This window comes from Tachysurus fulvidraco, chromosome 4, assembly GCF_022655615.1.
Source record: "Tachysurus fulvidraco isolate hzauxx_2018 chromosome 4, HZAU_PFXX_2.0, whole genome shotgun sequence".
Lineage (NCBI taxonomy): Eukaryota > Metazoa > Chordata > Actinopteri > Siluriformes > Bagridae > Tachysurus > Tachysurus fulvidraco.
The window spans coordinates 11471976-11497990 of NC_062521.1; the positions used below are offsets into that span (position 1 = coordinate 11471976).

Sequence of the window (26015 nt, forward strand, 5' to 3'; positions counted from 1 at the left end):
TTTGAAGCTTCAAGACATTTTTTTGGAGTCACTTTCTCGTTTTATTAAAAGCATGTAAAACAGCCAATCACAAATACTTTTATAATGATTTGTATTACAATTAATAAGAATAAGAATAAACAGTAGAAGTTGCTAAGGTTTTAGTAATATCTAGTTATATTCTGCATGTCCTTTATAAAGATATGCCTATGTAGCTAATTCACCATATCTCCAATGTATTATCTTCTTCAATAAGAAGTTGTTGCCATGTTTGTAATTGCTTTTGACATGGACTCAGAGAATATACTTCATGTCAGACCGACCAACTTGATATGAAAAGAAAGAGATAATTTATTGGGGATTACATACATTTTAAAATATATATATATATATATATATATATATATATATATATATATATATATATATATATATATATATATGTATATATATATATTAGGCTAGAAACTTACTACTGTTATATTGACTTCATTTTAGGTCCGAATTAAGATTAATGTTTGACTGGACTGGAAATAAACTATACAATCCGGATTAGCTAAACTTCAGACAAGCTAGCTAACAAGAAATAGTTTCCTGCTGGTTACATAATATTATATAATGCAAAAGATGATGATCATCATGATTGCCATATAAATGAGGTTGGACTCATCAAGCCTTTGTAATGCTTCTCAATGTCACGTCCAGAAATATATAAAAAAAATCAGTGCTTCTAGTTAAGTCCAGCAATGCAGCAATCTTGGCAACAATCCCCAGACATGGACTGATTACAATATATTCATTACAATCTGACCTTAAACAGGTAGTTCATAATACAAATATGTACAAATATGACCAAATTAAAGCCATTCTGCAAAGAAGAGCTCACAAAAGTTCCTCCACAAATGATGTCAGTGATCGATTTCCAGTTATTAAAAGCATTTGGTTACAGGTGATGCTGTCAAGGGCTATTACGTTCAGGAAGAGGACATTTTGCTTTACATGTTTAATATAGGTGTTACATATCATTCTTCCTGCATTAATTTAATGATCAGGGATTAATGTTTTGTGTTTTTTATGTCTTCTTCCAGTGTGGAGGAAAAAAAGCAAGAACTGAGGTAATCAGGAATGGAGGGACAAACACTTTTCCACAGAACTGTATATCTGTGTGTAATAGTGATAGGTCAAAGGTTTTTTGACACCTTTTTTCAATACCTTTACTAAACCAACAAGTTGCACTTTAGGCAATTCCCCATTCTCATAAGTGGCCTGTCTCTTTGGTCTGGTCATAAATCACAGGAAATAACTAAATGATATAGTGGATTAAGTCAAGTCTGTAAACCTAGCGATGGTGAAGGAAACCTTTCAGAGTTTCAGCAACAAACAATAAACAAATATTGCATAGGAGCAAGGCAATGCCCCAGTACAGAAATAAATAATTAAAAATTATTTAGAATTCCCCTTTTTTCCTAGTACTGCAGGGTTACTTGAGATGCAATATTGTATTAAGCAATAGGAATAGAATTCACATCAATAGTTTTTAAAATGAAACATCTTCTCATTTCCGCTTGTGGTAACAACCCTTTGGTCCCTGCTTGTGTTGCCTGAACTCATAGTTGTTCTTCACTTTAATCCTTTTATTCTCATTTTTTCAAATTCAATTTATCCCAGATTGATGTCTTCAGCAAATATAGTGATGAGAAGGATGATGGAAAAGCCAGTTAGCAGGCCACCATTTTGGAACAGAAAGAATAAGATCTTTCCTTTACGGCCTCTGGCATGTGCGCTCATTATTTCATTCATCTCTGGAAACTGAAATCAGCCACAAAATGAAAGTTAAAATACACAATGATACTGCATTATAGAAAGTATGAATGATGTTTTATTCTAATATGTAATACTGGCTAGGCCTTACCATGTCGGCCAGAGATATGTAAAGAAACATTCCGCCAGCAATGGCAAAGATGGCATTTGGAGCAAAGCTGCTGCCCAGCAAGATTCCCAGCACCAAGCCGAGATAACAACACATAGCAGAGAGCAGGTTAAAAAACACCGCCTGAGGAACACTCATACCAGAGTTCAAGAGAATCACAAAGTCACCTAGAAACAGACAACAAGAGGGTAAATAGAAAGACAGAGTATCTAGACACAGTATTTATCATTTGCTAAACATAATTGCCTAAATAAATGGTATTCTGGACAATCCAAGGGCTTTGGTCTTACCCAGCTCATGGGGAAACTCCTCACAGACAATAGCTATAGACGTACTGAAGCCAGAGAGAAGAGACACGGTGAAAGATGCTCCAATGGCCAGTCCATCTATAAAATTATGCAATCCATCACTCAGTGTGATCATCCAAGCCACTGTTTTTATATTTGACACCGGTTCCCCTCGCAGCCAGCGACATCCAACAAAAATGCATGGCTCCTAATCATAAGCACACACATATACAGACATACAAACATGCATATGATTGTACAAGTACTGTACAGAAACATGAGGCATTAAAGGACATTGATTACTACAGCTAATAACAGGAAAATTAAAAAAATATTTTAATACCGGGGGAATACAAATATGAGTTAAAAATGTGTATACTAATTTGAATACAATGCAGATTTTATCCCAATAATCACTAATGATATTTTTCACAAATACACATTGTGTAACAATAGAGAGAAAATATTTTTACTCAACTCCAAAACACTACGGATCATTTAAAAAAGATGTCATGTTTCTGAATTCATCCACCTGTAGTTTAAATCCTATTCCTACAGTAGGCCACGTGTAAATATTTTTGCAATCTCCCTGATGGGTTTGCTTGGATCCGTTCAGCCTAACGGTGGCTTGCTTCACTGGCAGTGATAGCACTTTGGTCTCAAAAAAAGGAGGAGGATCCACATTTTGAAAATTTGCATTTCAAGATAATTTTCGTTATTTCATTTCAATTTGCTGTGGTAGAAAAACTTTGTCAATGTCCAAATACTTATGGATAATTTTTCATTTCTGAGAACAAATACTTGAAATAATGTCAAGGCTTGTTAAATGGAAAGAAAAATCATGGAAAATTCTAGTGTGTCTACATTTCAAACCATCAAATCACAGCAATGAAACAGCATTAGTAATAAATAAGTATATATAATAAGTAATAAATTCTCTGACATGCAGGCAATGTGTTCAACACCGGATTTATATGATGGTACAGCAGGATTCTCAAATCATAAGGTGGGGCTTAATACAGACATGCAGAATTTCTGACAGTAGTTATGGCTGAAGCATAAATAAATAAACAAATAAACAAATCAATCAATCAATAAATCAAATAATCAATCCCTTCGTTGCTGTTGTAATAACCTCCTATCTTCTGGGAAGGATTTCCACTAGACCCACAAGAGCATTAGTGAAGACAGGCAGTGATGTAGGTTCGAGTCCTGGTACAGAAATCAACATACAGTTCAGCCCAAAGGTGTTCAGTGCGGTTGAGGTCAGGAACCACACCATGTCTTGGTGGTACTTACTGTGTACACAGGATCATTTTCTTGCTAGGACAGGAATGGGTCTCTTCATTTCAGTAAAGGAAAAGTGTTAAGGAACAGCACACAGAGACATCCTATACAATGGCACTATTCCAACATTAAAGCAACAGTCTGGGGAGAACCTCATATGGGACAGATGGTCACAAACTTTTCGCTATATCGTTGCTACAGTATATTGTTTAGAACATAGATTTATCTATTTTTAACTGGAAGACAATATTTTGTCTCAGCTAAGCATGATATTCTCTGATGTATACCACAGTGCTTTGCACTTTGGACACGTTTATTTTCTTTTTATGTTGTGACTTTGCAAATAAATATAATTACTTATGATAAGCTGATAATGTGATAAGCTGATAAAGTGTTTGTCCAGCATTGTTGTCTGGATGAATCACATCAAGCTAAATCAATTCAAGAGTGAAATGGTTTTAGTGAATTGAGAGAACAAGGAAAATGATGTACAGTACTTCAGACATGCAAATCTGTCTCTTTATTACAGACAAAAGCTTTTGGTGTGATTCTGAATATTACTACAATTGCAATACATCACAGGCAAGTTTCTATCTCTGGTTGCACGGTTTCCTGAAAACGATGTTTACAAATTCTTGAGATCATCTAGTGCTAGTGCCTTCTCCACATCCCACGTATGAAACTTAAAAGAAGTGGAGAAGCTTTTTTTAATGCATGAAATATGCATAACAATTTTATCAGGGACTAAAAAAAAAACATCAATTTGGCAATGTCTTTTAATATTTTTTTAAAGCAACTAAAATATATTTACACTCTAGAGAGTGTTTATAATGGGCTTTCCCGTTACTGTTATCTTACTTTTAGATTACATTAATATAATTTTTTGAATGTTTATTCACACTTTTTTCTCTGTCACTATTATTATTTTGTTGCATTTTTATTATTTGTCTGTTTTATTATTCTCTATATTTCTGTTATCACAGTAAGTTCCTTTAAGGTCAATTTTAAATGTATGAAATGTGCTAGAATGTATTGTTGTTATAGTTATAGTTTAATAATAGTTATACTATTTAAAACAGAGTTATGACAAGACACAAATCATAAAGATTTTTTTTCTTTTTAAAAAAAGACAGAAAAAAAGATAAAACATCCAACTAAGAAAGAATGTCAAAGATAAGAGTAAGTATTGCTTTAATGCGTTCTGTTAATCATTGTGTATCATTATTCACTAAACCATACTGTATGTCAGATAACACCAACCCAATGTACCAATACACCACAGGATAAAGTAAGTGGAAAATATAGGACAAAAACAGACATTTATAGTGTGCCAGCATCATATACTTAGGTTGAGATATTCTGAGCCATGAGTAATTTTGAAGGAATGAAGAACTTGGGGCTAATTTCTGTAAAAAAAATCTATTTGTTCATGGTAAGGTGTGTGATGGTACTTATAAGCTATCAGGGTTACCTGTTCATTGGATGGGTTTATGGTGTGTTGGCTTGTTTTCTCACTGTTGTTTGGTAGGACCTCGTGGTTGGCGTTATTTGTGAAGACGTCGCTTGTCATGTTGTTTATGATTATGTCATTGCTGAAGCTAGTGATGGTTACATCATTTGTTTGCAGTGACGGGAAGTGATTGTGGCAATGCTGGTTAAAGATAGAAACAGAAGACAAAGTGATATCTTGCTCTTCTTCTAATAAACAGTTTTCAATCCAGAGGTAGTTGAACTCTTACCTCAGGATCTGCTTTCAGTGCTATTTTTAAGACTCTTTCTGTAAAGTACAGGAGATAGAACCCTCCAAAAATCTCAATCGCATGCGACACATAGTTATCCACTTTCGGGTCAAATCCTAGAGCCTGTTTATTTATTTTTAAAAAAATGAAAAAGTCATGGATGTTCAAGTTACTGAATACAATACAGTGGTCTGGATCAATTTTATTAACTTATTTCTTTTTCCCCGATTGACCAAATGTCTGTATCGATTCTTTTACTGTTACTTATTATTTACTCTTTGATTAAACTTCATTCTTCTGCTTCTTTCTTACCTCAGGGATAAGTTGCAGTACAGCATTGGAGAATAATGTTCCTATGGCCATCCCAATGAAGTAGGTTAGCACTTTTGGGAAGTAGGATTTCTTAGTGAAGGGAACTAAGAGTAACCCCAGTAGACTAGCCAAGTTAATTATCGTCACAGCCAAGAAACTATAGCCCCATACTGAAGAAGAGAGACAGTTACAGATAAAAGACATGATCTAAAACACAAGCTGGATATACTACATGGAATTCCACAAAAATCTGGTCAAGAATTTATATTAAATGATCATCCTGACAATAATCCTGGCAACATTTCCTATACACAAAATTTCACTAAAGAATTGGAAATATCCATATGAATGGGTTACAGGACAGAGAGGTTCCTCTATGTAGTGAGAACTGAGATGATGATGGAAATTCCATCTAGTCCTACTAGATATCACATATGCTCTACCCACAGGTTACAAGGTATAACGTGATAAACACTGCTTGCGGCAAATGTACTCTACTGTATGCCAATAATGGCAATATCAACCTGAATGTATTCTAATGACCTAAAAAAACCTCAAGCTATATTTGATTTCTTAATTGTTATTTAGAGACTGAAACAATGTATGAGAATCATGGTGTTTTTTTTTTTTTGTTGTTGAAATCTGGAAACTGAAAATGTTAACTGAAAGAAATGGAAGTCTAAATCTGTAAAAAGAGCAGTAATGAAAACGCATTGCATCCTGGGAAAAGTCAAATCACTTATGGTTTTATATGCTCTCACCTTGAGGGTCAGTGGTTATGGTCGAGGGGGTCATGTAAGGGCAGGAAGGGAGAAGAACCTGAGTAATAACAGCTGGACATATGAGCTCTAGCTGATCTACAGTCAGCTCAGACACATTAGACAGCCCAAAGGCATCCAGGAGATCTGGGGCAGATAAACACTGTACAACTTTGTAAAATTAGTCAAACAGAATCTAAAAAAAAAGAAAATAATCTTGTGTATGGAAATAAGCAAAACACAGGAGTATAAAATTATGTAGATATATATTACACTGTCACAGCCCATCAGCTTTACCTCTGCATTCCTAAGTGGATTCGCCTCACTGTCTATGGATGCTGGCGCTCGGCGGGAGGTGATGAGGCTTAAAAAGTTCTCCAAGTCTGTAGTCGAGAGCGAACTGTTAACACCGTAAAAGTTCAAAATGTTTTGAAGAAAACGTTCTCCCATTTTTTTTCTTTTCTGTCCAGAATTCTTAAGGCTTATGCACCTAACCAGATGAAGCGACTCCTTGGTTTGAAATGAATAAAAAAACAAACTATGAAGTCTGGTTGTTTAGTATCACTCCAGGAACACAAGCAGCTCTCCCTCCCTCTCTCTTTCTTATCTCTGAAGTATAACAAAGTCTGAGTTCTCTTTCGAAATGAGCGACTATAAATGAGTTACACTTCCGGCACTCTCCGCTCGGATCTTGTCAGCGATGGCAATATTTGGAGACGTTTACAGATCGGTAGCTTATGGTCCATCTGCTCTCGGTAAATCTTCAGGGCAGTTAATATAGTTCGGCTCAACCATATCAAAGGACTCTTTGTTACCCTGTTGCCTACCTCTCTTGTAACATGCTCTGTGCTGACAGAATGAATGGTCCAACTCTACCGGGAATGCATGATATGCAGGTAAACTATTCCTTGTGCTTCGAAATACTTTAACATTGCCCTTCAAAATGCAAAGTGCTTTGGAATTTTTATTGATAATAATTATAAAACATACAAAATCTATCCAAACAATTTTCAAGAAACATACAAAAAAAAAAAAACATACAGAAATGTAAGAAACAGTTACAAGTAGAAACTCTTTAGGAAACTAGAATCCCTGAATGTTAGAATACATTTATATTTAGGATCATTCATTTATTATCAGCAGATCTGGAGCCTATCCCAGAAACAGTCAAGATTTAAGTGCAAGACAAAAATACACCACAAATGAGATGGCAGTCTTTCATTGGGCAGTATGCATACACACGGTCACACCTAGGGGTGATTTTAAGTGGCATATTTTTGGAGGTCGGAAGAAACAAAAAAACCCGGGGAAGCCACACGGACACAGGAAAACATGAGTGAAAATCGGCACAGAGAGTAGCCTGAGCTCACTATCAAATCAGGGACCAAATGGCTATAAGGGTGGTAACCCTCTGTACCACAGTACCCTAAATTACAAAATCAATGCAATCAAAATGAACAAATGGTAAACATACATAACACACACTCAGTAGATGTCTCGGAGGGAAGTAATGCGAAGCTTGGTAGTGAACTCCTGAACAGTGGATGCTCCCCATTTTGTGAAATAAACAGTGTATTTCTCAGATATCATCAAGAAACCATTAGCATCAAAGACACCAGGAATATCGGCTACATCCAGCCAAACAAACAGCGCAGGTGAAGAGCAATAAAGATTCACCATGATCCTCTTCCCAGTATCCTGCACAGAGAACTGCAAACACAAACAAGGTGTGCATAAAGGTGTGTAAATCATTTAAATCTGTGTGTGTGAAGAATGATGTGGGTAACATTTTGACACTGAGTGTAACAGGTTCATTATGATCCTCACCGTGATGTTAGGTTTCTGGAGACCCTCAGCATCCATTGGTGAGCTGAGGAACAGGTAGTTGGAGGGACTTGTTACACCTTCTGTGCCACTGAGGACAAATGTGACGACGCATGTTTTCCGAGTGCAATTTCCACAATTCTTTAGCACTGTGGAGATTGGAGACTGAAACACTTTAGTGACCCCACCTCCTTTCACCATTGCCTGATCAGACATCAGAGCACACTGTGGAGTAAAACTGCTCCACTGGTATAATTTCACCTTTAGGCAGCCAGCATGAACATTCACAGATTCAGGAAGAGAGAAAAAAATCTCTGTTGATCAATATGTTAAAAATGTACCGTTTTTATTTCATTTAATGACACATAGACAAAGAAAGAAAGAGGGCTCTTACAGTAACTTTCAGAGTGTAATTTGTTTCCTGATCAGAGACAGCATAGATCAGCAAGTCTCCTTCATCCTCAACCCCCACTGAAATGAGAGGACTGAAGAAATGGACGGCAAAATAGTGCAGCATTTTCCATTTTCCACCAAACTCTACGAAACACACCCACCATATATACACATTATATTTCATATAGAACTATTTTTTACATTTAAAATGCATCATTATACATATTTTACATAGGACAAGTATAATTGTGCTAACTGTGGTGTTTTGCCACACTGACCTATAGAGGACCAAGAGGGTGCCTGCCAAATATCATTCAGCTGCCAATAAAGGGTACCCATGGTGTGCCCTTCACCCTGAACTATGTCACTCTGACTGCGGCGGTAAAATTCCGTCTGCACTTTTACACACTGGGCCTGCATGACCTGTACAGACCGAACATATTTGTGTGTTTTTTTTTTGTTGTTCCCACATACATAACCCCACTGAGACTGAAATGGAATATGTGTGCTTAATCATAATAATAATAATAATAATAATAATAATAATAATAATAATAAATTATTATTGTGACCTGGGTGATATATATAGTGTCTCGGTATCTTTGCCGTAGGTCTGTGCTGTTAGGAAGGATGTAATGTAGTGATGCTTGCTGAAGCATCTGCAAATTTCCAGACTCATGGTGCTGTCGATGTTGTGAGAAACTGCTGTTGAAATCCCAGTCTGCAGCGACTGACACCTGTTAAACACATACATTACCAGAGTACATACATACACAGGCACACAGTGTATCTATGTGTATGCAGAAGCTGTACCTTACTGAGGGTGGACAGTGAGGGCCAGGACTGGAAGCCATACTCAGAGGCGAAGCGTGCACGAGGAAATTTCCTCCAGTCCCAACAGTCAGTGAGGTAGCTATAGAAGTGGACATCTCCATAATGAGTGTCATACGGGTTCTGGGCTACCCAGCCTTCTTTCTCAGACTCCACACCATTGGTTGGACTAGACACCAGGAAAGGTCTTGTGCTGTCCTCCTAAAATAAAATGTTACACTATTAGGTTTTTCCTTATTCAAAATTTATCAAAAGTCACTTGTTAGAATCTCCAGAGAACTAAACAAAAAACATATCACAGCCTCAAATTTGCTCATCTGCCTAGCCCTAACCTTCTTTATCCTACTACAGATCTCACCCAGTGTGAAGTGTGAAGGCTATGAAGCAACAGCCAACTTCTTGTTTTCAATCTGCAGATCGTGCGTGTCTAAAGTTTGTACACATTTTTTATGTTTTTTTCATTTTTAATACATTTTTTTTATTTTTAAAGCGTTCTACTCAAAATGAGACTTATTGCTGTGGGCTTAACAAAACTACTTCAGCTGCAAATGAAACTAAAAACTATTCAAACACTTGAGTCTTGTGCAAACGCATATCTCACCTGCTTTACGATCTCTCTGATATTCTTCACGTACAGTTGAATGTAGTCTTTCTCGTAGCGTGGCTTCTCGGCAGGAGGAATAAAAAACCAATTGGTTGCTAAAGCTGCCTCATTCTCATTGTTTCCACTCCAGATGACAACAGAGGGGTGCGACTTGAGCCGTCTTACCTGAGCCACACCATGTGAACCAATTAATTAAGAAGGTTTAAGGTTTGCTGTGTTTGTAGCTGTATGTGTGTGTGCATCAACCTGCTGAATGACCTCCTCTCGCAGCGACTCAATAAAATCTTGGTCTGTAGGATATAGTGCACATGCAAACATAAAGTCTTGCCAAACCTGAAACCAGATATAGAACATAAACTTTAAACAGGAACAAACCTCAAAAAAGGAAGGAAAAAAAAGCAAGGAACAAGCAGAGTAAATATATAACATAATGCAAGAATGAGTACCAAGATGCCTAGCTGATCACACAGAATATAGAAGAGATCTTGTTCATAGATTCCACCTCCCCACACTCTCAAAACATTCATGTTTGCCATCTGTGCAGACATGAGCAGCTGAGTCAAACTAACAAAGAAATAAATAATCAGAAGGTTAGAATAAAAGAGCTCTTGTACATTTACATTTACATTTTTGTATTGTCTTGTAACCTTATGTCTGCACTGTCTTTTGTCCTGCACTGTCTTGTTTGTCTTGTCCTGCACTGTTTGCACCAGGTTGCACAGTTGCACTTTATGTGCCTAAGACTACTTACAAGTCCTTAGCCCTGTCTTTGTTTTATGTAGCACCTTGATCCTGGAGAAACGTTGATTCATTTCACTATGTACTGCAACAGCTATATATGGTTGAAATGACAATAAAAGCTTCTTGACTTGATTTACAGCGTTTAGCAGACGCTCTTATCCAGAGCGACTTACATTTATCTCATTTATACAGCTGAGCAATTGAGGGTTAAGGGCTTTGCTCAGGGGCCCAGGATTGACAGCTTGGTGGCCCTGGGATTTGAACTCACAACCTTCCAATCAGTAGTCCAACACCTTAACCACTGAGCCACCACATCCCCATTTACATGTTAGCTAGGCATATTTCATATCTACAAAATAGATCATCATAGGAATTATAACATAAAATGTAATCTCGAGTGAGACTGAGCTATAAAAGTGTGAAAATCTCACTTGACTGCACTAATCTGGTCCTGGAAGGCATGTGCTGGGATCCAGTTTGAGCCCTTCAGGAAAATGGGTTTCCCGTTGATACGGAAGTAGAAGCTGAGGCCAGGAGAAGCAGGAATAGGTTCCTGTACCAACTCCACAGTACGGAAACCAACCTGTAGAAACCAAGAAACCAAAGTTAGTAAAAGAACATGAGTACAAGGGTTGAAAACTGATGATTGTGATCTTTTTACCAGTCTCTCTACTTGAAATCTCTCTCCACCCTCCATATTAATATCTATGAAAAGATCCTTTAGAGGTTGTTGTCCATGTCCAAAGGGCCACCACAGATCAACTGTAACATTCTTCAAACAGATTTTGCATTACATTTTAGTGAAAGAATTGATTTTACACAATATATTCTGCTGTTCATTTGCTTAACAGATTATGAAATGGATTTAATTAAGACAAAAGTTCCTTGCTTACCTTGTTGATCTGAAGAAGGACAGATTTGCTGCTTTGTTCGGGTGTGAGAGAAAGATAAAATTTCTCCTCTACCTGTAACTGTGGCATGGACACATGGATGACACCCACTGATGCTGCAGTAACATCAAAGAACAACTCTACTTCCACGGTCCAGCATGACAAGTCAGAGTCTGGGGGGAGGGAGAGGGAGAGGGAGAGGGAGAGAGAGAGAGAGAGAGAGAGAGAGAGAGAGAGAGAGAACATTTTGACCAAAAAAACTTATAATGTTATATTTCGCGGGTCTCCTGCACAATATATCTTGTTATACATAGTCATGGGTGACCAGCACAATGCATAAGCCAATTCAAGAGCTTCATTAAGCTCATATCAAACATCAGATTGGGAGGAAATGTTTTTTTTTTGTATGTGAAAATCCCAGTGATCAACAGTTTCTGAAATACTCACCTAATGTGGCACACCAGACACTGAGAACACATTTTCCTCCATTCTAATATTCTATATTAATATTACTGAAACTCTTGACCTGCATCTGCATGATTTTATGGATTAGATTGGATAATTGGATGGAAGTGGCCTTTGAGTACTCTTATATACAAGTACACATTGTATATAAACACAAAAATCTGTATCTCTTTTCCACTTATTCCCGTTCTATGCATGTGACAAACCTTTTCATTTAAAAAGAGGTGTTTGTGTGACTGCTAAGCTACTCATTCACAATATGTGTTGTTAAATATTTGTAAAATGTATGTAGAATTATCATTATAATTAGCAGAAGAACTAATTAGATTGTGGAAGTGATCCAGAAAGGATCAAGGTCACATTAAGGTCAAACGACTGAAACAATTTTCCCTTCCTGTTAGAAGCATTTTTAAAAGGTTTTTTTTTTTGCAGTAGACACATCCCTGTCAACATCCCCGTTACAGTATAAAGTTCTCCTTGATTTGTGTCTTGAATCCACCCAAGGTGTTATACCCTGTTCCCTGTTAAGTGACTGATTGGTTTGGCTATTTAAGCCCTTCTGCTTCCTTGTGTCAAGGTGAAATTGCTTTATGTTAAATTCTTATGTGTGTTGTAATGTGACATTTGCTATGGACTATAATTATGAGTACTATATTTGTCCAAATAAACACCATGTTGATTCCAAGGTCTCAGTTTAAGAATTTGTAGTGCAGTATGCATTTAAAGAACATATTTTTAGTCAAATTATTTTCAAATTTTACCATATTTTGGATTGGTGATAAAGCTCAACAGCCTAAGGGTATCAAATGACTGGAGACGAACACCCTTCCAGATACCAAGAGTGGGGAAAGACGGCCCCCAATCCCAACTAAATGAGCTCTGTGCCTGAAACACACACAAAATAAACATAATTGTGCCACATTGTTTTTGATGAACTAATATTAGCTACGATCATACATCAAGTTTTAGCATACCTTCCGAATAAAGTTTACATGACACTCTCCTTTCTGTACAGCAGGAGGACATTCTGGGGGAACTTTGTATGAAGTGTGGGCTTGACTTCTTTCTGCTGCGTAGGTCACTGCTGACATGAGCCGCACTTCCAGAACATTAACATCCTTGAGTAGTCCTGCAACCTCAAAGTCCTGAGAACAAATGTACAAATATTGTTCTGTACACCCACTAAAGCTTCTCTTGTTTGACAATATTTTAAAATATAATGTTCTTTTCTTATCAGGGTGTTAAAACACAAGCAGTTCATTGAAGATAATTCAGAGATAGATAAAATTTTTGCATACATATCTCCGGAACATGTTGTCTGTCTTTCCGATGACGACTCCATTTAGAGAAATAGTGGAGATTGTGTCCACACCTTCAAATATGAGAACGGCTCTCCTACTCTCTCTGTTGAAGCACATAGTATTAGACATAAACTTAAGACATAAACTTAATCATAAATTGGTAGCCTTGTGTTCAGTTGAGCTGTCTAGTACAGTGTTACATACTTGACATGGTCAGGCACAGAGAACGAAGTGATGTACGTCCAGTTATCTAGAGCGATCCACCTGTAGACCATGTCATTAAACCGATAGTATGGATCCTACAGGGCATTTAAAGTAGTACATGGTTATTTCTTAAGCATCAATTTATACTATAAACAAACAATCTGTATAGAACAGACTAGACAGCATGGCAGGCTTTAAAATAATAAAAGCCAATTGCAGAAAAAAAAAGTAGTGCAGTGTCTGCATAAAGATACTTCTAATAAAGGGCTTATCCTACATCTATCCCATAACTATATAAATTCTCACCAACAAATATTTATTAACTCTGGGATTATGCACAGTTGCACACATGGTTTAGAAAAGAAGGTCAACATTTTGTAAAACAGCTGGTGTCTGACATGGAGCTGGCGGTGAAAAATTGTTGAACATCAACAGACTTTTACATCACAGAGGCCCTAAAAAAAGATGGAGCCATTTCCTTCTAGCCATAAAAGAGATATATAGAAAAAGCGTTTATACACTTTATACGAATATATACTGTAGTTCATATTAGCTTATATTTAATTTAAAACAATAGGAAACTCTCTTTGTTTTATTTATTTATTTATTTATTTAAATGCACCGCATACAGAAAAAAATGTCTGTATTTAATAACCTTAAGTAGTTGTATGCTGTATGATAGCACAGTAATAATATAGAGAATAATAGTGGAATAAGGCTCTTGATCCTTCATGAAAACAAGGCCCTGGGATTTAATGTGAATACATAATACATTAAAGGCAGATTATTTCAGTGGGGTCAGTTTCACATTCCACAGATATGACATGCCATGTGGAATGACAAGTGGTTTACCTACACTGACAGTTCTAAAGTTTAATAAACAGATTCTGAAGGGGACTGAAGGGTTGTGACAGATGGCTGTCAATCAATGCACATTAACATATTAGACCACGCCTAAATTTAATCTGATCAGTAAATCCTGCTTGTATTTGAGCAGAATTTTGTCATCTTTTGTCTTTTCATATTGCATTGATTTTATGTATTGCACAGTTTTAGGGTGATTATGTAAATGTAGGCTCAGTGGTGCATTATTACCTGAATAAGCTGCTGTTGCTGCAGTGTGCTATGGACACATCCGGGTACTTGTGCACTGACTGACACAGATCCATTAGAGTTGTTTAGCTGCCAGGTCCCGTCCAGAACTAACTCATACACTCCCAAACTGACACATCTCACAATGCATACAAACATATAGGTAGCTACAGACTTGTTCCACATGTCTGATACTGTAATACTAACCACGCATTTTTATCATAACATTTATGGTGAGTCTCGTGGCTTTATTTACTTGTAAAATACTTCCGGGTTCAATAAACATCATACGTGCAGTCAGATGACATGACACAGGGACCTGAAAACGCTCCAATTCTGCGTGTGTTTAAGCCGGGAGTTAAATCGCAGCATTTCACGTTTACGGCGTGAAAATAAGTTGTTTTGGGGGTTTTTTTTGTTTTTTTTTGAGAACGTAGAACTGTAGAGCGTCACTGATCCGCGTGATATTAACGTCCTGGAGCCTTTTGAACGTGGTGGTTGCGCTGAAATTACGCAGAATGTTAGCAGCGTGAACAGGCTTTACGTTTTAGATGAATAAAAACAAACCTATATATAACAGATTCTTGGAGTAAATAATCTATAAATTAATTCCTTCTCCTTTTTTTTTTTTTTTTTGCCATTTTCATCATTTGAGGAAGGTTATGAGTTCAAATCCCAGGTCCACCAAGCTGCCACTGCTTAGTGTAACAGCAAATGGCTGAAGGATACTGTTGTTCACACAAGACCACAGTATTTGGAAGATTTATACTGTCAAATTAATAAATCAGTTCTGAGATACACTAAGTATTCTGTATACAGCACATTAGTTGTCAAACTCGTACACAAGTTATTATAGTGGGTAGATTTTTTAAAATGACTGTTGTGTACATTGTATAGGTACAGTACTGTTAAATCAGTATTAGCATATAATTATATAATATAAATAAAATTCTGTAATTATATCAAAATTATTATCCTTCTAGTCATTGTCCAAGGAAAAATCTACTGCTGATATAGAATGAGTTTATCAAACCCAAGCTAGAGAACAGTGTGTGATACAACCAATAAAAGGTACTGATTTAATCTGATGGTAACTGGTAAATGCAACAGACCTTAGGGTATTTAAAAAAAGATTTTACATTATGTCTCATAGTTGAGTTCACAAACATAAAAAATAAAATTAATTAAATAAATAAAAAACCTCACAAATTAATTATTTGACTTTATTTATGGGAAAAATAAAAGCAGGACATAAACTAGTTTGTGATTGTGGTGCATTTCATTGCTACAGATGTTAAAGCTTGGAACAAGAAAGGATCTCAGATTTGCACAATGAGCAAAACAAAAGAAGGCATCTGAGAATCCCAGTGCTATACCACAACGGAGCTTCACTCTGTGAAGACATGCAGCGCAGGCCGGAAGAACCAGTAGCACATCCTACAGTCCTCTGCCTGATCAGGCCAGCACTGTGCTCTTACAATGATTGCATGAGGCAAGAGGACAAAGTAAATAACTGATGTACTGGCCACAAGGCAAAAAAAAGCAGGAAGTAGAGAAAGACTCCACTTGATGTATGAGGTCCACATGGTATTTGAAAATGGCAACTCCTGCAGGTCATGTTGTCTTGTTTGAGCAGACAACTGCAGATTCTCCAAAAGAGACATGTGTGATGAAATGGCGTTAAGACGGTGACCAAAACACAACAGCATAAACAGTTTGTAAATGTGTCCTGCCAACATCACATGGCATATTTCTGTGTCCATTCCCGTGCTATTCTGTTGTATCTGAAAATAGGACAAAGGCATTATAAATCCTGTACCGCAATGTTCAGAACAATCAATCTGCTTGTCAGGTGTACTGCAACACTTTTCACAGTTGTTAATCGGATATAAATCCAATATAAGTGTAAACAGGGGAAAAAAAGGTTCCTACAAATTCCTCAGAAATCAAATAAACCATCACCTACATTTTGACAGAAAAAAATATATTTGCATGTAATTTTCTGTGGGAAAAAAAATATTTTTTTTTAATTGTCCTTTGTCATTTTCCCCAGTAAGAAAAATACTGTATATACTTTATTAATATATACCAGTTAGTTAAATCACACAAAGGAAATCAAGCATAAAAATTATGTCTAAACAGACACATGCATGTTCACTAAATTCACAAAGAAACTCTTTCCCATTTTTTTTTTACAAATATTTTCACATCCCAAACTGCATAATGTTCAATAAGGCGTATGCGTAACTGACAGACACTGACAGCATATTGGCATTTTTAGTATGGTAGTAAGCGCAGTGGGAGTATTTGCAATTTAATATTTGATTGTACACATCATTGTGACCATCAATCTAAAAAAAATAATAATAAAATCAGACTTTTTACAAGATGAAAGCCAACCTGTCACAATCTAAATCACTTATTAAATTGGATTTTACAGGATCAATAATATGCCACCAGCAATTAGGCACCAAGTAGAATAATATTACAAACATAGGATTGTCAATAATATCAAGATCAAACGTCACAAAAGTAAAACTGTAAATATTGAGCCAATGAGCTAGTTTACTGAACACAAGACCATCCTTAGAGCTTTATACTTATTTTATACAATTATAGGAGCTAATAGGAAGTGGCCAGGCATAGTGGTATGGGGATTGGAGCTCAGACCAAATCATTTGCATTAAACTGTATTAGCAATGACTACACATTCATGCAAAGCCACACAGGCTTCAGCAGCATGGATGCAGCACACCACACTTTTTTATCTTTATATATCTGCTTAAAAATGCACAGGCTTTTACCACTCACCTACAACATGGCATATTTCTCTGTCCATTCTCTTGCCATTTTATTGTACCTGCCAAGGCAGTTTTTTGTATAAGGGAAACTTTACCGACAGATGAACATTTTCGCAAAACAATCCTCAAGAGTATAGAGGGACTTCAAGCATTATGCTGCTTATTATTTCATTGCAGTCGGTCAACAATTATTTGAAACAGAATACACAATATGAGTAATCTGATATTCTATCGCTGATGGTCCAGCAGAATTGAATGAGTGGCTATTTAGTACTACACTGGTTGTTTCAGTGTATGTGAAAGTGAGACAAGCAAAATCACAGGTGTCTTTGTAGTGTGATAAAGGATATAGCACGGTGCCAGTAACCAGCAATTACAACAGACTCAGTGGTCTGTGATTTAATAACGACAGAAATAACAGACCTCAATTTGACCAAAGCCTCAACTGACCAATCAGAATAGTGTATTCCACAGGGGTGGGTAAAAAAACCAACCCCAAAACAAAACATAAGCACCTGTAATCGGCTTTCAACAAGACTGCATGTGTTATTTTTTCACTGAGCATCTGTATGAGTGTACAGGAGCGTACATACTTTTCTGTGTCTGTTTTGTAGATTCGTGCAATCTCTGGTACGAGAGGATCATCTGGGTTTGGATCACACAAGAGTGAGCAGATAGACAAGAGAACTACCAAGAGAAATGAGAGAGAGATAAGTCACAGTAAAGCACCCCAGAATCATGGTTATGTATAGATTTATATTATATTGAATTTCTTTCCATTTCCTGAATTCTCGGCACACAATAATACGGATAAAAACTAATTCTATATGGTCAAACTTTGTACAAAGTCAGAAACATACAATTGTATAAAATGTTTTTGTAGAATTATAATATAGGCCTGAGCATGTTCTGACACGAGATTGCACCTGTGCACAAAGTGATGTCCACAAAGATGTCTTCTAGTTGCATAGGAGGAAATTTGGTGGTCTGCACAGAGCTCTGATCTCAACACCAACATCATTGGGATGGACTGGAGCAATGACTGCAAAGTCATAAGTCAATAAGTCCTCGTCCCAATAATGATCTCTCGATGCAGAGTGGGTACAAATCCCCAAAGCCACGTATTAGAATCTAATGGAAACCCTGACCTGAAGACTGGGAGGTTATTAGGACAGCAAAGGGGAACAAACAGGAACTAAGTTTTGCCCATAAATTGCATGTAAAATCTTTTTGTCATACATCACTGTGTGGAATGTATCAAAAGGTTACAAAAATAGTCGTGTTGTCAGGTTTCTAAATCAGTTATTAGATTCCTCCTCCATAACAACCTGCTTGAAATGGTTATATAAAAGTAACCCTGCCTTTACGCCTCATCACTTTTTAAGAAAAGTGCCAATAATTCTGCAGCTTCTGATATCTAACCTGTATTTATATCTCCACATTTGTACCTTTAGAGATTGTAAGTGCAGGAGACCACTGGGACCTGAGGATATCCAGACAGATGCTGCCGTTACTGTTAATATTTGGGTGGTAGATTCTCGTGGTGAATGCAACCTAAAAAACAGAACAGGTAATCAGGTAAGACTAAGACCTTAATGTCAGCATATGATAATAACAGACATGTATCCTGAACATACAACCAGAATTTATCAATTTTACCTTTGGCGGTTTGAAGGGGTAGTCTGTTGGGAAGTGGATAGTCAGGAAGAAAACACCACCCTGATAGGGACTCTCGTTCTAGGTGCAAACAGGTCAGGTTATTCATATTAAAGGCTAAAATAATAATGTAACAATAATAATAATAATAATGATAATGAATAATAACAATAATAACAATAATAATAATAATAATAATAATAATAATAATAATAATAATAATAATAATAATAATAAATATTATTATTGTTGTTGTTGTTGTTAATAATAATAATGAAGAAATGTAACCCCAACAAAACAACACAGACATTCGAAATATTATATAGCCTACAATATTTTGGGTTCAGATTTCAAAGAATCAAAATGTAAATGAAGTTCGGAGTCATTAAAACCTTTGTTTTTATTCAAACAAATAAATAAATATTGTTTAATTAATATCACATTGAGTGTCTCAATTATCGATTTCCAAAGAATGTATGCCAATAATTTCAGCATAGCTGCATGACTGATGTTTTACTCTCTTTCTCAGCCATTTCTTGGTCTGACTTACGAAGCTCTTTGAAAAGAAGTGATCCTTGCAAAACAATAGTGGCCATTCTTCATACAGATGTAGGACTGTCTCACAATAAACCTTGAACCTACTTATTTATAATGCAGAACATTGAACCTACTCATTGAATAAGTGTCCTGTGTGGTACTGGCCTAAAAAAAAGACCTCATCAAATATTTGGTCTACCCACCCACAGAAACAATATTAATTTCATTTTATAATTTTAAGTGTGGTCCTTATTGCAGTGGAGTTGCAAGTATAGAAATCTGCCTTTTACAAATGTGGGAGCTGTTCAACTACAGAAATCATCAAATTTAAAACATCCACCATTATATCTGTGTGTCTTCTGTTCGGTTAATTGCTTTTGATTTTGCAGACAAACAGCATTTTGTTATTGGATTATGGTGCCTTCAATCAATAGTTAAAAGAGTAGCTACAGAAAAGACTGTATCCTAAAGGTCTCAAATTAACTTACAGGAAAACTACAATTACTCAAATAACAGAAATCTAGTCCAAATAACAGAATCTTGCTAGTTTGTCTAACCAGGTACAGTAAATCAGAGAATGTGGAACCTGTTAAAATAAGCATTAAAATCCATTAAACATCCATCCAACAACCTGACAGTGATTAAGAAATACCCACTTTTGTTTTGCAAATACTAGATACAAACCTTTGCTTAGAGCTTAGAAAATGTCAATGTTTGACAAACAATGAGAACAGAGTGCCTAATCATATATCTTCAGTTAAAGGTGGGGTCTCCGTTGTTTGAGAAATGCATCAGAAAACTGTGTTGGCCCACCAAACAAAACAAAAACAAAACTAACGTGTAGCCAATGAGCAGAAAGGGGCGTGTCTTGTCAATATGAGCGGAGAGAGTGTTCAGTGCGCATGTGTGACATTAGCAGAAAGTGGTTTTAACATTGACATGGAGGATAAAAACAAAGAAAGAAAGCGAAGAAAGGCTTACGATAAGGCAAGAAGTAGGATGTGTTAAAATAGGATCAGCTTTCCAGCTCTCGAAAGAACTGAAGGAGCGGGAAGGCCTGCGATGGGACGCCGAGGGACTTAAGTAAAGTTGGCCGCATATTCCAAGATTCGAGTTTAATATTTTCATATTAAAAAAATCATAAAGATTATACAAAAAGACATTTCCCCCAAATAAGTGTTGTAGTATAACTATCAGGACATCAGTGATGTGTGAGCTCAATTTGGTGACAGTACAGTGCAGTGTATTACAGTGAAGTTATTGACTGGGTTTTTTTTTTGTATTCGCTTTTCGGGTTTTGCACTTTGGAGAGGGTCCCTTAGAATCTGTCTCTCCTTCTGCACATAGAGACTTGAGTGTTTTGTCCACCGTGGAGGAAAGCTGATTTTGAGAAAAATTGGGTTGTAGCTGCCTCTCTACATTGCTACGATAGAAAAGAGGTGTTATTTGTGTAATAACAGCGTTTAGCTCAGGAGTTATTGATTCGGGGAAACTCCAATCTGTGAATATGCAGCCAACTTTACTTAAGATGCCAGGCGCTTTTTTCCTTCTCGATAGGTGAGTAGCGTTGATTTTGCTTTGTTTCACAGAACTAATATATGCCTTTGTCCTTTGCATGATTACGCTTGTGTGTCATTTTTGCTTGTTTGTTTATCTGCAATCGTATTGTTCTTCCCTTCAGCTATGATAAAGATACATTTCTTTCCATTAGTTGCCTGGGTTATGTATGTATGTGTGGGCGGAGCTATCATTACAGGGGTGGGACCCATTTGGGTTAGGGGCGTCTTTGTTTTGGTGATTTCAAATGTACGGAGACCCCACCTTTAATGTGACTGATCAAGTAAACAAGTTTAGCTTCTGTTGTTTCTTACTGAGCCACATGTTGTCAAAAAAAACAACACACAAAGCTTTACACTTTTTGACATAATTTTATAGAAGATAGGTGAGCCACACTTACAGGACCCATGATTGTAGCCTGCCAATGGAATACTAAAACAAAAGAAAAGACATTGGTTAAACTGATGGAGTTCCTTTCAAATATGGACATGTTTGGAGCTTGGGAACTTACCATCATCTCCAACTGGACCTGCTGAACACTGTGCAGGAGGATCTCGGGCCAAATCAGTCAGTTCCTTCAAAAAAGAGAGAGAGAGAGAGAGAGAGAGAGAGAGAGAGAGAGAGGAGATGTATACTGAGAGATACACAACTTAGGGCATTCCAATAATGCATTACTAAGATCCAATAAGATCATTAAAGACATATACTGTCATCATGATAATTATGGTATGATTATAGCAATATGAGCCCTTGGGATGTGCACGTGTTTGTTAGCATTGGTGTATATTTAGCTACTGGGGTCACGTGACATTTGAGAGAGGGGTAGGATGGAGCCTAAGCAAGTCCACAAGCATTTCTGTCTCCAGTGAAGAGCCAGTAATGTAACGTTTATTTTTGCTGGTGGGTGGGAAGACACCTGAAGTATATAGGATTGGAGTTAGAGGTCACCGAGTTAGATAGCTGACAGTGTTGCCAGGTCGATGGATTCCCGATGCGACCACAATGCTTTTGAAACATCTTGGTGTTCAATTTTTTTTAACCAAAATTGTGTATCTCTGCCAACAATATGCAAAATGTTGTACATTGTACAATCAATTCAGTTTACGGTCAGATATGAACTCAATGATGCACCTGCACGTCACCAAACCAGTGAACAGACTGATCAGTGCTCACTTCCCCATAAAGGTCAGATCAGGGTTTTAACATCACAGATACAACTGCAATGTCGCTGTCAGTGACAATGACAATAAACCATGAACCATTTTTTTTAAATGCCACAAATGACCTCAGGTGATGAAAAGAAGAACGAAGCTGATGTCATATTACGTTATAAACATAATTCTTTTAAATTCATCAATAGATTGTGCTTATTTTACTGGGCATTTGACTATTTTTGTCAGATATGGCAACCCTGGCTGAAATCCAGAACTATTCAACTCTACATGATACAGCATTGCACAAATACACTGACATTCATGGACCAAAAACAACTCACTGGCATGTTTTAACTGCTAGATTCAGGCTAACATGTTTTCCAAATGCCACCAAGTCTCAAATATTGGTCATGTGTGTTTAAAGAGCTATCTGAAACACGTGGAGTTTTAAATAGATAATATATTTATACTTAATACTAAATATAATATATCAAGATCAGTATCAGGTTTATTGGCCAAGTGTGCTGATGTTGACACACACAAGGAATTTGGTTCCAGCTGTTTGTGACTCTCAAAAGTAGATAACACTATACTATATATATATATATATATATATATATATATATATATATATATATATATATATATATATATATTTAATACATTTGGGTGAATGAGGAAAGATGATCTTCATACTATTTTAATCAGAGCTGGAGCTGAAGGGTCATAACTATTTTGAGATTCCTGGGGCTGTCTGTGAAAGTGGATCAATGTGTAACGACAACACACACGCACCTCACACCCACATGCACGCACACACATCCCGCACACGCACCTCAAACACACGCACCTCAAACACACGCACCTCAAACACACGCACCTCAAACACACGCACCTCAAACACACGCACCTCAAACACACGCGCACACACACACACACACACTCCTGCGTGTTATTAGACGTTTATGTAACAAACTCAGAGTGTAAATGAAGCTTGTATCAGGACTGCAGTGTGTGCGGTGGTCTCATGTACTGACAGGTGTCCAGTCCAAACACTGCTGACACACATTACAGAAATAACCAACAGTTGGCTGATCTCAGCTCCTCTTCAGGGGCCTGATTTAATCCATGTAGCTTTGTATAAATGTCTAATCTGACCGCATACTCACCGTGAACAAGTTTATACCCCTCATGAGAATGTGTACAGTCTTTAGCTGAATCACTGTCACTAGCCTGCACTTGTTAATGCGTACACCGAGTCAAATTAAACCGTGTTTTTCATTAAACAAAACGCTTTAGTAAAAAGCTTTAGCGTATTCTATGCTTACCTTTTGTATTCGTTTAAGCGCCATCTTACCACTGGCCCCGTAGTGGTGTAACGGAGCTCCGACTCCAATCCCGCGGTACAAAATAGCTGTTAGCGTGCTGAACTTTTGGCGGACTGTTGCTATGCTTACCGAGTCTTACTGCATTACTTTCCAAACCCGTTTTCCGACAAGCTGCACTTCTTTCGCTGTGAATGGCTCGAACCTTCCGTGATTCTGACCTAGTATTGGCTAGCGTTTTATACTCAATGAAAACGCACCAATCGGAAACATGCTATAGGCGGTACTTTCCAGAATATAGGTAGGAAATAAAATAGCACTCAGGATGTAGTCTATACTGAAAGCTAAGCTAAAAAAAATTAGCTATTTAACTGTCAAGCCTAACGTGTTTGTTGCTTAACTGAATAACAATAAGGACATGGTAAAAAAAAACATCCTCTGTAAGTAACATTTAATATACGTGATGATATTCGGGCTTAAAAATAATTTCACAAGTGATAATGTCCTTTAGGATGATGCTCTTCCGATTTAATGACGCATAAAAGTAGGATGATAATGTTTTACTGCCACCTGGAGCACAGGATGTGAACAGCATTTATCTCTTGAGGAAAAACTTGAGGAAAAACTTGAGGAAAAAAATCTACTCTGTTTTTCTGAATTAATGAGTTAATTATCTCAGAATTATGAGATAATTTTTCATGAATAAAAAGTTTTTTGCTCTGTTTTTCTGAATTAACGACTTAATTATCTCAAAATTATAAGATTTTTTTCTTGAAACAAAATGTATTTGCTCTGATTTACTGAATTAACGACTTAATTATCTCAGAATTATGAGATAATTTTTCGTAAAAAAAAAATTGTTCTGTTTTCCTGAATTAATGAGATCCCTCAAAATCCTGCCAGGAGCTCTATTTTAGGTGGATTGCATGGAAGAAAACATGTCCCGCCTTTCAAGTTTAAGGGATCTCATTAATTCAGAAAAACAGAGCAAAATAAAAAAAATTTTTCATGAAGATTATTCTCATAATTCTGAGATAATTAACTCATTAATTCATAAAAACAGAGTGAAAAAAATGTTTTTCAAAAAAAAATTCTCAATTTTGAGATAAATTCATTAATTCAGAAAAACAGAGCAAAAAAACTTTTACTTTTTATTCATGAAAAATTCTCTCATAATTCTGAGATAATTAACTCGTTAATTCAGAAAAGCAGAGTAGATTTTTTTCCTCAAGTGAATGCAATACGCTTCCGTAGACACGTGTTTTATTATAACTTTATATTTTTAGTGCTTAGTTCTGTCTTGTTTTGTGTAGCTCTGTGTTTTATATGGCACAACTTTTATTTCACTTTGGGTTATCAAATTATTCAGCACAAGCAAATTAAAATTTTTATTATAAAATAAAACATAAAATCCTGCTTACAAACAAGATTTGCAAACAAAAGGCCATCTCCCATCTATCAACCAGGGATGTAAATTAGATGTACAATGGAGCACAGTAAAGGACAATTACAAAAAATCACAGAGCACCACAGTGACATTACAAACAAAATGAAGCTCCTTTAAATGCACAGTAACATTAAAGAGGTTGCAGGGTTATCTGACAAAGTACAGTTTACCCTCTGCATGTGACAACAGACTTTCATATTCTTCACATGTCTGGCTATGGGGTAGATGAAAAGATGTGTCAAAATGTGTTATGGTCTTGACATTAATTCCAAAAGGTATGTTTGGTGAAATAAATAAATAAATAAATAAATATACAAGTAAAGCGCATCACCAAAGGAAAACAAATACCCCCGGTGCAGAATGGTGGTGGCAGCATCATGCTTTAAGCTGCTTTGCATCAGCCTAAATCGGAGGCTTTCCTCAGGGGAATCATGAATAGCTACCAATACAAGTTGATTTTATTGCAAAATATATGTGTCTGCTGAAAAACAATTCAGGAAGCTTAAAATGAAAAGGTATTTCACCTTTGTGCATGACAATGACCCAAAGTACACATTTGCATTGACATAGGAACGGCTTAACCAAAAGATGATCTGTGGTTTTGAATGACCTAGCCAGAGCCTAGACCCAAATTAGATTAAAACCATGGGGTGAGAGGAAGTGGGTTGTGCCCTTACAATTATGACTCTAGAATGTTTTTGCAAGAAAAAGTGTGAAAACATCGCTACATTAAAATGTCCCACACAGACAGACTCCTACCCAAAAAGACTAAGTCAACAGACACTTCAGCAAAGTACCTAGTTTGATTTATCCTGTTTCATTTTTTTTAATTACAAAAAACCTGCCATTTTAACAGGGGCATGTATACAGTGGGGCAAAAAAGTATTGTCAGCCACCTATT

General features: G+C 36.6%; 3 protein-coding genes across 5 annotated transcripts; all 3 read right to left on the bottom strand.

The window, feature by feature from the left end:
- Positions 1-114: 114 nt before the first annotated feature.
- Positions 115-6890, bottom strand: slc39a8 (solute carrier family 39 member 8). The gene is made up of 8 exons (XM_027150243.2): positions 6590-6890; positions 6296-6455; positions 5535-5704; positions 5223-5345; positions 4955-5134; positions 2200-2404; positions 1892-2076; positions 115-1788 (listed from the first exon to the last, which is right to left on the bottom strand). Exons 1-8 carry the CDS (start codon positions 6740-6742, stop codon positions 1639-1641), a joined length of 1326 nt encoding a protein of 441 aa, XP_027006044.2. The 5' UTR covers positions 6743-6890; the 3' UTR covers positions 115-1638.
- A 348-nt stretch (positions 6891-7238) lies between these two features.
- manba (mannosidase, beta A, lysosomal) lies at positions 7239-15106 on the bottom strand. The gene is made up of 17 exons (XM_027150241.2): positions 14641-15106; positions 13546-13640; positions 13339-13444; positions 13015-13185; positions 12802-12925; positions 11579-11748; positions 11347-11457; positions 11117-11268; positions 10391-10508; positions 10191-10277; positions 9942-10109; positions 9323-9541; positions 9082-9246; positions 8788-8932; positions 8511-8653; positions 8120-8377; positions 7239-8002 (listed from the first exon to the last, which is right to left on the bottom strand). The coding sequence occupies exons 1-17, from the start codon at positions 14821-14823 to the stop codon at positions 7778-7780; spliced, it is 2640 nt and encodes an 879-aa protein (XP_027006042.2). The 5' UTR covers positions 14824-15106; the 3' UTR covers positions 7239-7777.
- Positions 15107-15846: 740 nt separating this feature from the next.
- ube2d3 (ubiquitin-conjugating enzyme E2D 3) lies at positions 15847-24187 on the bottom strand. Of its 3 annotated transcripts, none has more exons than XR_003441103.2 (8): positions 23671-24187; positions 21700-21763; positions 21589-21620; positions 19098-19175; positions 18887-18992; positions 18365-18480; positions 18032-18125; positions 15847-16421 (listed from the first exon to the last, which is right to left on the bottom strand). XR_003441103.2 is itself a non-coding variant. In XM_027150202.2 (8 exons), exons 1-7 carry the CDS (start codon positions 23692-23694, stop codon positions 17449-17451), a joined length of 447 nt encoding a protein of 148 aa, XP_027006003.1. In that variant the 5' UTR covers positions 23695-24180; the 3' UTR covers positions 15847-16421. The 3 variants fall into 3 exon arrangements, 2 of the variants coding, with proteins under 2 accessions (XP_027006003.1, XP_027006004.1); XM_027150202.2 differs by lacking the exon at positions 18365-18480 and adding an exon at positions 17449-17497 and having other exon boundaries at positions 23671-24180; XM_027150203.2 differs by lacking the exon at positions 18365-18480 and having other exon boundaries at positions 23671-24176.
- Positions 24188-26015: the final 1828 nt, after the last annotated feature.

Excerpts from the sequence above, each read along its gene's own strand:
- slc39a8 (XM_027150243.2), bottom strand. The coding sequence starts at position 6,742 with ATGGGAGAACGTTTTCTTCAAAACATTTTGAACTTTTACGGTGTTAAC. Across the intron at positions 2,405-4,954 it reads TAAACCCATCCAATGAACAG|GAGCCATGCATTTTTGTTGG; the intron begins GTAACCCTGATA and ends GCTTATGATTAG. Across the intron at positions 2,077-2,199 it reads GGAGTTTCCCCATGAGCTGG|GTGACTTTGTGATTCTCTTG; the intron begins GTAAGACCAAAG and ends GTCTGTTTCTAG.
- manba (XM_027150241.2), bottom strand. The coding sequence starts at position 14,823 with ATGTGGAACAAGTCTGTAGCTACCTATATGTTTGTATGCATTGTGAGA. Across the intron at positions 13,641-14,640 it reads AGCAACAGCAGCTTATTCAG|GATCCATACTATCGGTTTAA; the intron begins GTAATAATGCAC and ends AATGCCCTGTAG. Across the intron at positions 11,458-11,578 it reads TCCTTCTTCAGATCAACAAG|AATGTTACAGTTGATCTGTG; the intron begins GTAAGCAAGGAA and ends ATCTGTTTGAAG.
- ube2d3 (XM_027150202.2), bottom strand. The coding sequence starts at position 23,694 with ATGGCGCTTAAACGAATACAAAAG. Across the intron at positions 18,993-19,097 it reads ACCCCTTCAAACCGCCAAAG|GTTGCATTCACCACGAGAAT; the intron begins GTAAAATTGATA and ends TCTGTTTTTTAG. Across the intron at positions 18,126-18,886 it reads TGCACTTACAATCTCTAAAG|TTCTCTTGTCTATCTGCTCA; the intron begins GTACAAATGTGG and ends TTCTCTTGGTAG.